The sequence below is a fragment of the Hippocampus zosterae genome, chromosome 2 (assembly GCF_025434085.1).
Source record: "Hippocampus zosterae strain Florida chromosome 2, ASM2543408v3, whole genome shotgun sequence".
NCBI lineage: Eukaryota > Metazoa > Chordata > Actinopteri > Syngnathiformes > Syngnathidae > Hippocampus > Hippocampus zosterae.
In genome coordinates this window covers 27126900-27140217 of record NC_067452.1, presented here as the reverse complement: position 1 = coordinate 27140217, position 13318 = coordinate 27126900, and the positions used below count along the sequence as shown (strand labels likewise).

At 41.0% G+C, this 13318-nt stretch overlaps 1 protein-coding gene and 1 long non-coding RNA gene across 3 annotated transcripts in view; one reads left to right on the top strand and one right to left on the bottom strand.

Moving 5' to 3' along the window:
- The window catches only part of prkcz (protein kinase C, zeta), a 50928-nt gene extending 37658 nt beyond the window's left edge, over positions 1-13270 (bottom strand). The window contains exons 1-4 of one of the 2 annotated variants that reach the window (XM_052058273.1): positions 12989-13270; positions 11531-11652; positions 10658-10747; positions 10352-10402 (exon numbers count right to left, since the gene is read on the bottom strand). In XM_052058273.1, coding sequence (XP_051914233.1) covers positions 10352-10402; positions 10658-10747; positions 11531-11652; positions 12989-13065 — 340 coding nt within the window. In that variant the 5' untranslated portion in view covers positions 13066-13270. The remainder of the gene's footprint in view (positions 1-10351; positions 10403-10657; positions 10748-11530; positions 11653-12988) is intronic. The other variant, XM_052058272.1, reaches the window with a different exon arrangement.
- LOC127596144 (uncharacterized) overlaps positions 1-13318 on the top strand; it is a 193356-nt gene that overhangs the window by 167778 nt on the left and 12260 nt on the right. The window lies entirely within an intron of this gene.

Below are 13318 nucleotides of genomic sequence, written 5' to 3'. Positions count from 1 at the left end.
TTCAGAGTTGTCAGGGAGAAAAAGGAAGGCCTGTGAGATAAATGAACTGCAATCCATAAAGCTGAACACAGCAGAGAATTGCATAATAGAGACCGTCTTTACATGAAATGACCGTGTTCTAAAAAGCTCTATGCTTGCCAAAGACAGTTCTTAAGTACTATATATTGTTTCTTTATCAGGCCACAGATATGACCCAAATTCACACTGGAGAACACACCATCCGTTTTACTTAAAGTGTTAGTTCCAACCCAGTTAGTTAAAATAGGAAAAGAGGCAATGGCACTTGAACACTGCTCAACATTAGGGCAAATCAGAATGCACAGACACAAACGCTCCAGCTGGCCGACAACAACTAACTTCCACTGAATGAATGAATTAAAAGTAATAAATAAATCAAATGAAAGAAATAGCTCAGTGGCCAGACAAATTTTCACAATCAAATTATGTGATTGCACTACAAAGCATTAAACATAAATATTGTAAACATACATAAACTTACAGATCTTGCATCTTACTGGGCATTGCCATCGTAAAACGACCACAAGAGGCTGGCTAATATTATCGATACCATAATTTATTTATTTTTTACTTATGTCTCCCTGTCCTCTTTCAGTCAGCCATTTTGAAAATGTTGTCACTGTTGGATGCCTGTCAGAAGCAGAGAGCTCTGACGGAAATTCTAGGGAAAATCTATGGATGTGTTGAGAAAACGTGTAAGAGAAAAGGCTTTGCAAAGGTTTGTGCCAGGTGGGTTCCAAGACAACTGTATTTTGAAGCTTGTTGGGAAAGGTGATGAACCTTTACTCAAGTGTATAGTGACTGGGATGAGACATCCAATTACAACTCTCTGCTTCTGACAGGCATCCAACAATGACATCACTTCCAAAATAGCTGACAGGAAGAGGACAGGCCTTTAAAAATGTTGTTGTTTTTAATTAACTGTAAAACAGGTACTTAAATTATGAACCGTGAATATTTATCCAAGAAAAACAGTTATTAGCTTCAATTAAACCGAGTTCATTCCTTTTTGACTGCCTCCCTAATTTTATTGTGCTGCACAAGACAATAGTTTAAACAGAAAGAAAAGTCGGCCAAAGTGAGTGCAGATATAATAAGTCTTAATGTGTCGACTGCCTCATTGTCAGTCACGCACTGTTCACTAATACACACCAAACAGCAGGCCAAAGCTTGTTGCCAAGCAACAGTACACTGCTTCATACTGCAACAATTGCCTCAAAATGAAAAAAAAACCCTACAGAATTAAGTCCTATTCAATATTTACTTTTATATCAGAGAATTGTTACCAGAATTGCAGACATCAGGATCAAATCACTGGTTTTTCAATGTCTTCAATTTTCTTAATGTGTGTTGTTGTATGTGATTCGTATAGTATAAAGAGCATGTATGTTTACTATCAGGTCCTTTTTCCCCTAATTCACCTGTGAAAACAAAACTAAGATAAAGCAAGAACGGTGCCACGACACAACATGAGATGTCAAAGATTCCTTTGCTCATTTGCTCAAGCTTAAGCCGCTTGCTTATCACTAAAGCATACACGGTTCAAAAACAGTTCTACACGAATATCAATTCACTTGCTCTTGATTCTGACAACGAATGGGAATCCCTCTCAAAAACTGATGGAATCCTCAGCACACCACAAACAGGATGTCCTTCTACTGCGGAATACAAAGAGAGTTAAAAACGACGCTGCTGCTTTGAGCAATTGGGCTCTCCACTCTGTAAACAAATCATCCGCATGACAACTGAATCATCCAAGCTATTACAGGCGTAGTAGGCAGTCAATTGAGTGGCATAGTCGCAGAGGGTGCATCAACGTAGCTTGAGTGCTGGGAGCATGGATGTTTGCAAAGTTGTTTGCAGTGCAATGCTTGCAGTTATCAAATGCATGTAAACCGGTTGAACTTAAACATATACTGACGACAAAGCCATCGGTGCAAAAATAATAATAACAATAATAATAAACAAGGCAAATAAAATTTAAATCTTCCACATCCCATGGAAACTGATGAGGAGCTACAGGCCAGCTTTAAAAAAAACACACACACACAACAGTGTCGTCATAGTGTGCCTCTGTCATTTCCAATTGGTTTATTCTGGTGAATACACAAAGCACAGAGTGTTAGGGGGAGAACAATGGCGCTCTGCTGTGCCACAGTCAAAGTTTCAAAAACAAAACCACTATTGACATCTGTGGCGAAAGCTTTACAGGTGGCCAACTAGTCTGAAGCTGAAGTGTTGCCATCACCGTATACCAACCATGACAGAAAATGACACACATTCGAGTTATGTTGTGGACAATTCACAAAGAAGGAAAATAATAATAATATAATAATAATACATTTTATTTATAAGCGCCTTTCAAGACGCCCAAGGACACTTTACAATAACAAAAAACACAAAACAATACGGGTTGAGCAGCGGCAGCCAAAACACGCTAGCGTTCACTCAACCCGAAGGTCAGAAAGAAACCACAGGGGAGGGAGAGAGGGAGAAAAAACCCACACTTGAACTACCCTCATTTTGAGGATAATTTGAGTGAGGCAAAAAAACTCCGGCATAAGCATATGACAGTTACAACAAAATGTAACCAGAATGGGGCTGTGTGGTTCCGTAATGCAGAACACATGTTCAGTACATTCAAATAACGAATAAATATTAGCAAAAGGTTCACTTTGTTGAAGCGGTGGACAAAACTCTGAGGCATTCCTGCCTCGGTGTCACAACTCTAAAGATGGACAAATACTTCTTTTAAGACCATACAAAGGTGTCAGTATGAAGCTTATACGGTGTCTTTGTGATATGGACTGTTTTCAGCGTTTTTTGGCCACTACATTCGTCAAAGGAGAAGTATCTGTGCTTGGTGGTTGCGCCTTCTCGGCAGCACGCCTGTACCAGCACAGATTTTGATTGGGAGGAATGTCGGCGCCATTGATTGTCGGTGCTGGACAGACCTGGGGCGCTTGTGTTTTTTGCGCCTGTAATGGGCAGCATTTTTCACAACCCCGTTTTGTTCAGTGGCTATGTAGGCGCTGTTGGATAGTCGGCGTTGGTGGAATGGATGGCTGCTGAAGTTGAGGATGAGGAGAGAGGAGCGTTGGCGAAGAGCGCTGATGCGTATTTGGAACTGTGAGTCGCCGCTTGGAATTGAAATGGATTTCCATGGGACAGGAGAAGTGAACCAATCTCTTTTTTCATCAATGGATGCTACAGCTTCTTGTTGACTTTGAAACTTAGCTTGTAGCTGACGTGTGCACATTTTGAGCATGACGTCTCTGATCCACTGGTTAAAGGAAACTTTGATTCTCTCCTCTTTCATCTCAAACTGCTTCAAACAACAAAGCGTGTGATGGAAAAGTGGTTATCACTGCATGACTGTCTGTGTTTTATGTTATGTGTTGTGTTTATTATTTTACTTTATGTTAACTGTTTTGTTAAGCGCTTTGTTACAGCTGCCGCTGTTGTGAAAGCGCTATATAAATCAGCATGTATTGTATTGTATTTCATGGTTGGATTTTTTGCTGTCAACAGCCACAAATGATAAAAGAAGAACACATTTAATAAAGCGACGCTCCAAGTATGCAATTAACACTTTGAATGCAACTTGTTATACTATTTTTACATGTTCATCATGTGAGCATACGTGAGTAGAAAAGGTTCTCAAAGTGTATTATAAGGAACAAGCTAAGCCAATGCTGCACATATGTAGCCCAATAATTGTTGATTTTTTAAAAAATTGGAATATATGCTTGTTTGACAAATGGTATTTGTTAATTATTTACTATTTCTGATCATTGTGTTTGTTGGGTACACTGGTGGAGTTAGTGATGTTCTAATGAAATTAATAGCTTACTGCTTACTTGCTGATGTTATTTAGCTATATTGTGGCTGCTGATATTTTTTTGTTTGTTTGTTTGTTTGTTTTACAATCAAACAATAATGGATGGTAATCCATCCATCCATTATCTGAACCACTTATCCACACAAGAGAGTCACAGGCGTGCTGGAACCTATGCCTTAGGTTGAATCAAAACATTTTTTTTTCATTTCCTTTGGAAATTAACAATCAAGATTTTTGCCTATTTCCCGACACCACACCAGTAACTGAATCCTAATTAAGGTTTCTGCATTTTATTCACTGTCCATTTGAAATTGTGTCCTTATTTGTTTAATAAAGTGATGAAGTGATGGGGGGGGGGGGGGTAACACCATGTAACCAGATAGTATTCTCTTTCAAATGTCGCTTGGTAATATTCCGAGCAACTGAGTTATCACCATCATCGTCTTAATCATCATCATCAGTAGCAGTGAGGCAAAATACGTGGGTGTGCTGCACTGCAGCAGGGAGGACTGACACCTCACAAAAGCACTCATGCTATTTCTGGAGTTGGAGAGTCTTGTAAGTCCAGAGGTGTGTTGGATGTTTCGGGTGTGGAGTGTCTGTGCTTGTTCATCAGGTCTCATTATTGGTGACCACAAATGACAGCTGACATACGGCTTTTTAATTGCCACCTACTGAGCAGCTCATTTCGAAGTGGCGCAATCAAGGGACCGCAAGGGAGTTATTCTGTGAGTACAAGACCAGAGCACGTCGGATGTACTATATTCATGGATGAGGCCCAATGTGTGGGAGCTCGGCACTGTTCCTCTATTTGCATTTAGATCGCAGACAAAATGTGACGCTTCTTTGGGGCACAATATATTCTTTAACCACCATGTGTATTTTTGTGCAGATGGAGCCTGATATTTATGTATTTTTATCCATCCATATTCTGAACCGCTTAATGCTCACTAGGGTCGCGGGGGGTGCTGGAGCCGATCCCAGCCGTCTTCGGGCAGTAGGCGGGGGACACCCTCAACCGGTCGCCAGCCAATCGCAGGGCACACAGAGACAAACAACCATGCGCGCTCACACTCACACCTAGGGACAATTTAGTGTGTTAAATCAGCCTGCCGTGCATGTTTTTGGAACGTGGGAGGAAACCGGAGTGCCCAGAGAAAACCCACGCAGGCTCGGAGAGAACATGCAAACTCCACGCATGGAGGCCGGAGCTGGAATTGAACCCGGTACCTCTGCACTGTGAAGTCGACGTGCTAACCACTGGACTACCGGGCCACCCATTTATTTTTATTTTTTAATAAAATGATGACCCTCAAACAAGATGCATGTTTTATAGTACTGTATATGGATTGGTCATCCACAATCTCTTCTTATGATATCACATTGATTCTCAGCGACATCCATTTAGCAGTGCACATGTTTCACGTCATCTCTGTCAAATTGGAAATGGGACCAACACCACCTTTTTACTCGTTAGGCTCGTGACTCACTCACATACTGCAGATGGTTTACAAGAGTCATCCTGCACACTGCTGCTAACACACCTGGTGCACCTTTATTCTTTTTTTTTCCCCCACATGCTTCATCTTCAGTCTGAGGCAACACACACAGTCAGGATTTCCATTTTTGAATCTCCATTGTAGTATTTCAGGATGGATTTGTTCTCCTCATGACTCCATAGGTTTCCTCCCATATCCCCAAAACTAACTTCCGATGCAAGATTTGAAAATGGTCCACATATACTGTTGGTGTGATTTTGAGTGTGAATGGCTGTTTGTCTACATGTGCTCGTGGATTGATTGGCGACCGGTCCAGAGTGTAAGGGTCCTCTCGCTTGTAAACTGTTACCCTCGACCCCAAAAAGGACATGCAGTGTAGAACACGGATGGGCTCGACATCTTCTCCTAATGAACATTTAGCTCAGAGTTCAGGTATATTTGGTGACCAATGATTGATCATGTCTGAATTGTTGACTGTTGATATTAAAAATAAATATGATATGCAAATTCAATATTTCTCAGCCTGTCACCAACAAAATGAAAGCGGTGGACAGCACAAAATGCAAGCACGTCAGATAGGTGCACACAGTCTCGATTCCGTTCCGGCAAATGTTTACAGCACATTCAAATCTTCTTGTCCTGAACTGAGAGAACAAGAATGGTATTGAAGAAGACTAAGGTTACAAAGCAGAGTAAAAAGTAGTCAGAGTAAAAAAATAAATTTAAGTGCATAACTTGTACAATTTGAGACCCAGTCTGAAAAGGTTTCAGCTTCAAAAGCTGAATAGCTGTACTGTACTAGTTATGGGGCTTCATTGAGTCATATCATATTCCCACTACAATCTCCACCCCTGCCTGTCAGCCTTTCCGGTGGGCCGAGAATGTGCCTGATGAAAATAAGTAATCACAGGGACACTTCTGCTCTGTGATGCATGAAGGATAGTCCTCCTGACTCGTGTCTCTCCTCCACCCCGACCTCTTTTCAATCACACATACAGTGTTTGCATTTCTCTCTGACTCACCTTTTACGCCTTTTCAAACAAACAGACCAAATGCTACAATGAAATACACTATAGTGTGGTTAAACTCTCCTCTTGCTCTAATACTGTGCCATGTCGTGACATCCTCAAACAACATTTACATAGCACCTTTGATAGCAACAGACTTTTTATTGGCATCCTGGTAAAGTATCAAATCAATAAAAACATGAGTTATTATGAGGGACGGGCGAGTACCGATACCAGGTGTTGGGTCGATACCGACCTTATTTTAAGGCCCAATGCCTCATGTCGGCGGACGATAACAGTATAGTCACCCATATGTCAGGGAAAAAAATCTGACAGAGTAAATGCTCCTTGGCAGTAGTTGCTATAATAGTGCAGCAATTTAACATAACGGCAAATCATCTGCATTAGAAAAAAAGTCTGTTGACATTTTTTTTTGTCATTGTGTGAAAGCAAAAGTATCAGAGGTATCGGTGAGTACTCAAGGATTGAAGACTCGTACTGGGAACAGTCTGAACAAAAACTGGTTTTGAACATCCCTAGTTACTGTTGTACAGTAAAAAATAAATAAAAGCAGGTCTATTATGCCCCTACCTAGGAAACCAAACCATTCGAGCCTAGAAGCTATGAAGGTGTTATCAGGTTTTTTCTCCCGAAGGGGGTTGGTTCCAATTCCAATCCAGTGATTAATTCTTTTAGCACATTACATAACACTGCTGCTACAGATGGCAGGTTGTGCAGGTTCTTATTGCCGTGCTGCATTCAACAAATAAAATGATGCATAGCTGCTTTTGTATATTTATATGTGGGTCATTTCATTCAACACATCTGAAACACGCAGCTGTGGAGCTATTCCAGATAGCAGTTTCTACTGTACAATCTGGTATAACAAGGTCAGTGTCCACTATGGAAAGGTGCAATACGCAAAACTAAATACAGACACAGGACAGACCTACAAAAGCTCAGACAGTGATGATGGATAACCTGAAACACCACAGCCTACGTATGGACATATTGGGCCCAACATGTCTCTAGTAATAAGATAATATTAGAGATCATCTTCAAACCAAAATGCAAATCAGCACCAAAACATTTGCTAGTGGAATGCATCTGCATTTCTGTGGCCACTTACAGGGTTGTTATTAAATCCTTGACATTGTGAACTCAATTTGCAGGCTAAGCTTACTTGTTACTAGCTTGTCACCGGTGCCCTTCAAAGTTGAGAGTTGCAATAAATAAGCCAGAACCAATGGGAGGAAAAAATATTATATGGCACAGATTCATTTTAAAAAATCAAATAAAAGTAAAATATTTTTAAAAAAGAAGGCCTTGGATGAAATGATTACCCACTACTCTCTGGGTTCTTCATTTGTGTGATACAAAAGACAAGTGACAAAGTCACGTGGATAAATGTGGCAAAAATTGAATGGTTTCTCATATATTTTCAACCAAGACTTGAGATTTCTTGAAGTATCATACCAAATGTGCTGTGAGAAAAACTTATCCTCATCAAAGAAATGCAAGCGCTCAGAAGAGAGATGGAAAATCCCCTCTTTTTGTCTGCCTTTTTGTGTTTTTGGTTGCTAGCTTTCATCACCGTTTTCGATGATATTGTTGACCTTTTTTATGCCATATATTGTTGCAAAACAACAAACATTTACTTGCCCTCCAAGTGCTGCAACCACAACATAAAACAGGCTCCCGTGTCTTTAAGATAATAAATTCGAATGAGGTTGGATGCTATGTCCTCTTACCCTCCATCACATGCAGAAACAACCTGCATCAGAGTCATATCTCGGGTACCCTGAATCTAAGAGACCCCAAATGAAGACCCCCCAAATTTTTCACAATGCCACACTCAGGTGCAATCTCTGAGCGTTAACGATAAAATAAGCAGCCCTTTGAAGAAGGAACACACTGACTAAAGTCAAACAAAAACTGGCATCGGCCATGCTAGCTGAACCAGCAGGTAGCTTACACATGATTCCCGCCTGCGATGCGTGACTCGGCCAACGGTTGAATCGAGCACACATGCTAACGATGGATGCAGAGATGTCACCCGTGCGTGCACGCAGACAAGCAAGGAGCTCGGTGATGATGCGCTCATTCAAACGCACTGTCTCTTAATAGATGGAGTGATACAATTATTTCCATATTGAAAAATGAGGAATGGATTGATGGAATACACAAATAGATTGCTCACCGGTTTGTCTTCTTTCTTTCCCTCCACCTCCCTCTTTCAGCACACTATCCAGGCTAAGTGTCTGTGTATGTGTGTGTGCGCGTGTGTATGAGAGGTGAACCGGCGACGATAGCCTGCTACATCCACATCCCCTGCTGTCGCTCTTCCTGGCAAGCCCTCCCTCTTTCTCTCAGCTTTTTTTTTTTAATGATTTTCTCCTTGCCTCCCTCTTATTCGCTTGCTCTCACCTCACAGCTGACAGTTCACAAAGCACCTTATTTCTCTGTATCTGTTGGCCTTGATCAAACGTTTCCGTTTTATCCGGAAGGCCCAAAATAGAATAGAAGAAAAGAAACAATGCCTGCTTGTGCATTAAAAGCTGGCGTGTGTATAAGGTATGCTGGTTCCCCCCTATCACTTTCCCAGTTTTTCTCTGTGTCTCTCGTAAGCTTGTCTAGTGCGATGCTGCAGCGCTGTAAGCTCCTCCCCCAAGAGACATTGGTGCCACACAGCTGATAGAGAAAGAGAGAGAGAGAGAGAGAGAGAGAGAGAGAGAGAGAGAGAGAGCATGGGAGGTGGGGGCATAGCCTTGGGGAGGAGGGAGGGTGGATGGGAGTGGCTAGTGGTTGTGGTGGCAGGGTGATGTCTATGCCAGAGAGTCTAGTGCAAGACAGGGAAGCCTCAGGTCACTCACATTAGGGGGGCAGGGGGGGCCCTTCTGATTGCAATTAAACAATGGCATTATGATGCAGAAGTATCGTAGGGAGGGGCATTTACTTAGTACGAAAGTGTCAACTCTATTCAAATATGAAATCCCTTCTTCAAAAGTAAGGAAAACAGATGAAATGCTGAATTGTGGTGTTTGAGATCTCATATTAGGCATAATCTTACAGTATTCTGATCTGAATTGTGCTCCTTATTTTTTAATAAGTATTACATGCTTTTGGGGGGGTATGATAAACATTGAATAATCCGCTGTGCTTCCCGTCATAAACTCTTCAGCAAAACAGTTGGGTCTGAAATGCCCTGCACATTTTCTTTGTCCAAGGAGTGCGTATGTTAAAGATATCCTAAGTCCACAACAGAGTTCGCACTCTCCAGTCGCCACATTACCAATGGTGGGTTAAAATGCGGAACTGGCCATATGCATCAGTAGGCACAACTGAATAATTCTGCGATTCTCCTTGGGATTGGTTATTGTATAATCACAACAACACTTGTCCAAAGTTATGCGTCTCTCCATCCATCTATTTCTGCCTTTGAATAATATTCCTCCGATGCACATGCTTTTGAAAAGCATTGCCTTTTTTCTTTTGTTACATGTAGCCAACTGTGCAAGGTACAATGACATTTGCTCTCTGAAGTCAACCCATCCACAGAGAGCCAAATCCAGAGCCAACATACAAACTCTCCACATAAAGGCTGCAAAGTTAGGTGTTAGACACACAATCACAATCCGAAAGCTATAATTGCTGCGGTGACCAATAAGAAGCTTTTAATATTTCCCCTGCGTAGGGGCACTTTGTAAACAAAGCTATTGAAAGAGAAACTACATTTAAAGTTTTTACAAATTCAAGCGAGTACACCCAATTCTTTTCAACAACAAAAAAATTACATCTTTGATTTACAATATGTCGTATCATCATTCAACCCAGGGGAAAAAAAAGTTCAAATAAATAATGAAAAGCTTCAAATTCATCTGGCATTCATGCGCTGGAGTAGAGCAGAGCCATCCGAACCGTGTGTTTGTTTGGACTACATTTCCATGAACAAGCTCTGTTATGAAAAAAATAACAGTTCAACTCACTGTCCTCTCCAGGGCACGGCATTCCAGGTCGCTCCGGAATACTTGGAAAGACTGTGTGTAGAAAAGCAGAGTGAGTGAGAAAGTATTTGATCGCCCTCTTCCTTAAACCAACAGCTGTGCTTCATGATGGAAGTTGAAACAAGAACAATGGCTCACACTAATGTATAAGTAAATGAAAGAATGGCAACAAAAAAAATCACTAGGTATATTACTGATTTCCAAGAGCAAGGTTTGACATGAATAATGCGTGACCAGTTACCGGTAATTTAAGAAGGTCTGAATCAATTAAATTTGGAGTAAACTCACCATGCAACAGCAGCCCGGATCTTTTGCTTCGATTGTAAATACGAAATGCTTCCTCTAGCTCCAGCGGAGATGAGATGGTACAAGGGTCTCCTGCGAACGGTCACAAGAAAAGTGAATCTGAATTACGTCTAATCTTGCTGAGCTTCAATGTCTGTTTTCAGTTGTATTTGGATTGGATTTTGGTTGATTTGGAATTGTCACTCTACCTAAACTATTGGGATTTGTGTTTTTTCTCTCATGTACTATGTAATTGCCATAGCTCGCATATGTGGGGGAAAAAAATCATGGCAAAATATGTACACCAAAAAGAGGTTTGGTGAATTCTACAACTACTGCAGTTGAAAAAGTTTGATTTATTTACTAGAGTGGGATTCGAGAGAGAACGTTTGGTAATTTGATAAAGTGTAAACAGGTAGCAAACATCTTTAGATAGTCTACCCTTGTATCATTATACCGTAGTTGGCTTGTTTTTTTTTTGTTTTTTTTGCAGTGCTTTGCTCTGCATCCTGATGTCATGAAACATTACACATTACATAATATCTAATATCTCACATTTATGTTTTCAGATTTTTGTATTTTACTCGTTTTTTCACAACATATTTTAATTGAGAGGAACGAATGAAAATTGGCACTGAACAATACGAGAATACAACCCATCTCATCACAGGGTACTGAAACAGTTCCAAAAATAGATGTATACAAAGAAAATACTTGAGATAATATATGTTCCTGTTCCTGTTCCTGCACTCCAGTATGTAATATGGTGAACATATTTTTTCAACAGTCAAGTGACACAAATTTAAAGAGCAATGAACATGTTCAAGGTCAAATAGAGCTAAACTTGGACGCTATCTCACTGTGAGGCAGACCCACCTTCATCATCAATCCACTTGAGTGTGATGGGCTGCTGTCTGGTCAGGCTGCACATTGCTCTCACCTCCTCACAAACCTCCACGAAAGTTAAAGTGGGAGCCAGGTCTGTGATCAACATGTCTCTGGACGCATGCATACACGCAAACACAAACACAAACACAAACACAAACACACACACTTATGGTTGGCTCACTTGTTTGATTTTGAAGTAACCTTCTCACACTCTCTGATCAATTCTTGCCAGTGTAAGTTGAGTGAGACTCATATTTCAAACCAGTTGAAGGTAGCAGTTAGTCTTGCTTTTGCATTTTGGAACTATAAGTACCTGCAATTTTAAGTAAGAGAAGCGTTGCAAGAATGTAACCCTTGCACAGGTGTTGAGGGCAGTTTGTATGCTCCAGAGTGTGCAGCGCTCAGAGGGATTTGTTCTACACAATGACGTTAACAGGCAATTTTGATCTTTGACCCCTATAAAACGTTTCCTTTTTTTTTTCATTTCCAGCTCAGCTACTATGCTGTGGCGACTTGGCAACAAGCTGTGATTTTTAGACAAAAGTTTAATCGTTTTTTTTTTGTTTTGTTTTTCGGGAGGTGGCGGGGCACACTGTCAAGGCAATCGGTAGTGTAGTGGCTCACATATATCACTTCCAGCTCAAGCCTGTGCTGGATGACTCCGAACAAGACAAGTGATAGAAACAATGCACAGATTGATGGGCACTCCACATAACTGGGTGGGGTAAAAGCCACCTTCTCAAGACTTTATAGAAATGATAACGATCAATTGCCAGAATTGGCATAAATACACCGTATTGCTCAATAATCGAGCAGAAGATGCATAATTGATGTGTCCTGTTTAACGTATTGTAACGATTCATATATTTGCATTTCCTATATTTAATGGTTCCTGGGACATTAATTGGCACAATCTTACTTCTTATGTGTCATCCTCTCCTCTTAGATGCAAATGGAATCCCCTTCACAAGAGAGGGTGTGTCTGTCAATCTTAAATGATCCACATGCATTCCTGTCATTCATGCTTTGCAACACTTTCCCCATTTTTTCTACAAAAGAAGTGATCGAAAGACGTCATTGGTTGTCATTACCTAATGCTAAACCAAGTATGATCAAGAAATGTCTTGAGAATTTAAGTATTGTACAGCACAGTACAGTCGTTCCGAAGTTTAAAGGTGACAACGAGACCACCAGTCACAACTGATCAATTTGACAATACTGTAAATTGAAGCCAAACAAGGAGAAAACAATTAAATGGGGACATAATTGCTGCTTAACCAGTCGCAATACACTTGTAGAAACCCCAGAACAGAAGCTCTTCATATGGCCTGCCCCGAGTCCCTGCTCAACAGGTGTTTCCCCATTGTTGCGATACCGCTACGTCATGGATGGCTTTCGCTTTGCTCTGCCACATGACATTGCCATTACTTTTTGCTCGTCACTTACCCGCAGTAGTGAGCTTTAACTTTCACCGACTCCGACTCCAGGTCCATTACGGATCCGTTTGAGGCTAGCATATGCATTGTGTAGTTTTGTCAATCTTCTAATAAGGCCAATTAAACCCGCTTTCAGTCCTGAATCACCGCCCGGTCAATTTCGATGATAAATATCCGCTCCGTAGGTGACACACTGGAAAATAAACTTCGCGTGTACGACTTGGAAGTTTCTTGGGTACAGATAACATTCCGAGTATCTGAGGAGCTGAAGTCAAGTTTTACTGTCAAACCTTTAAGTTCCGTCTGTGCCTTTCAAAATAAAATATCTACGAAGTGATTC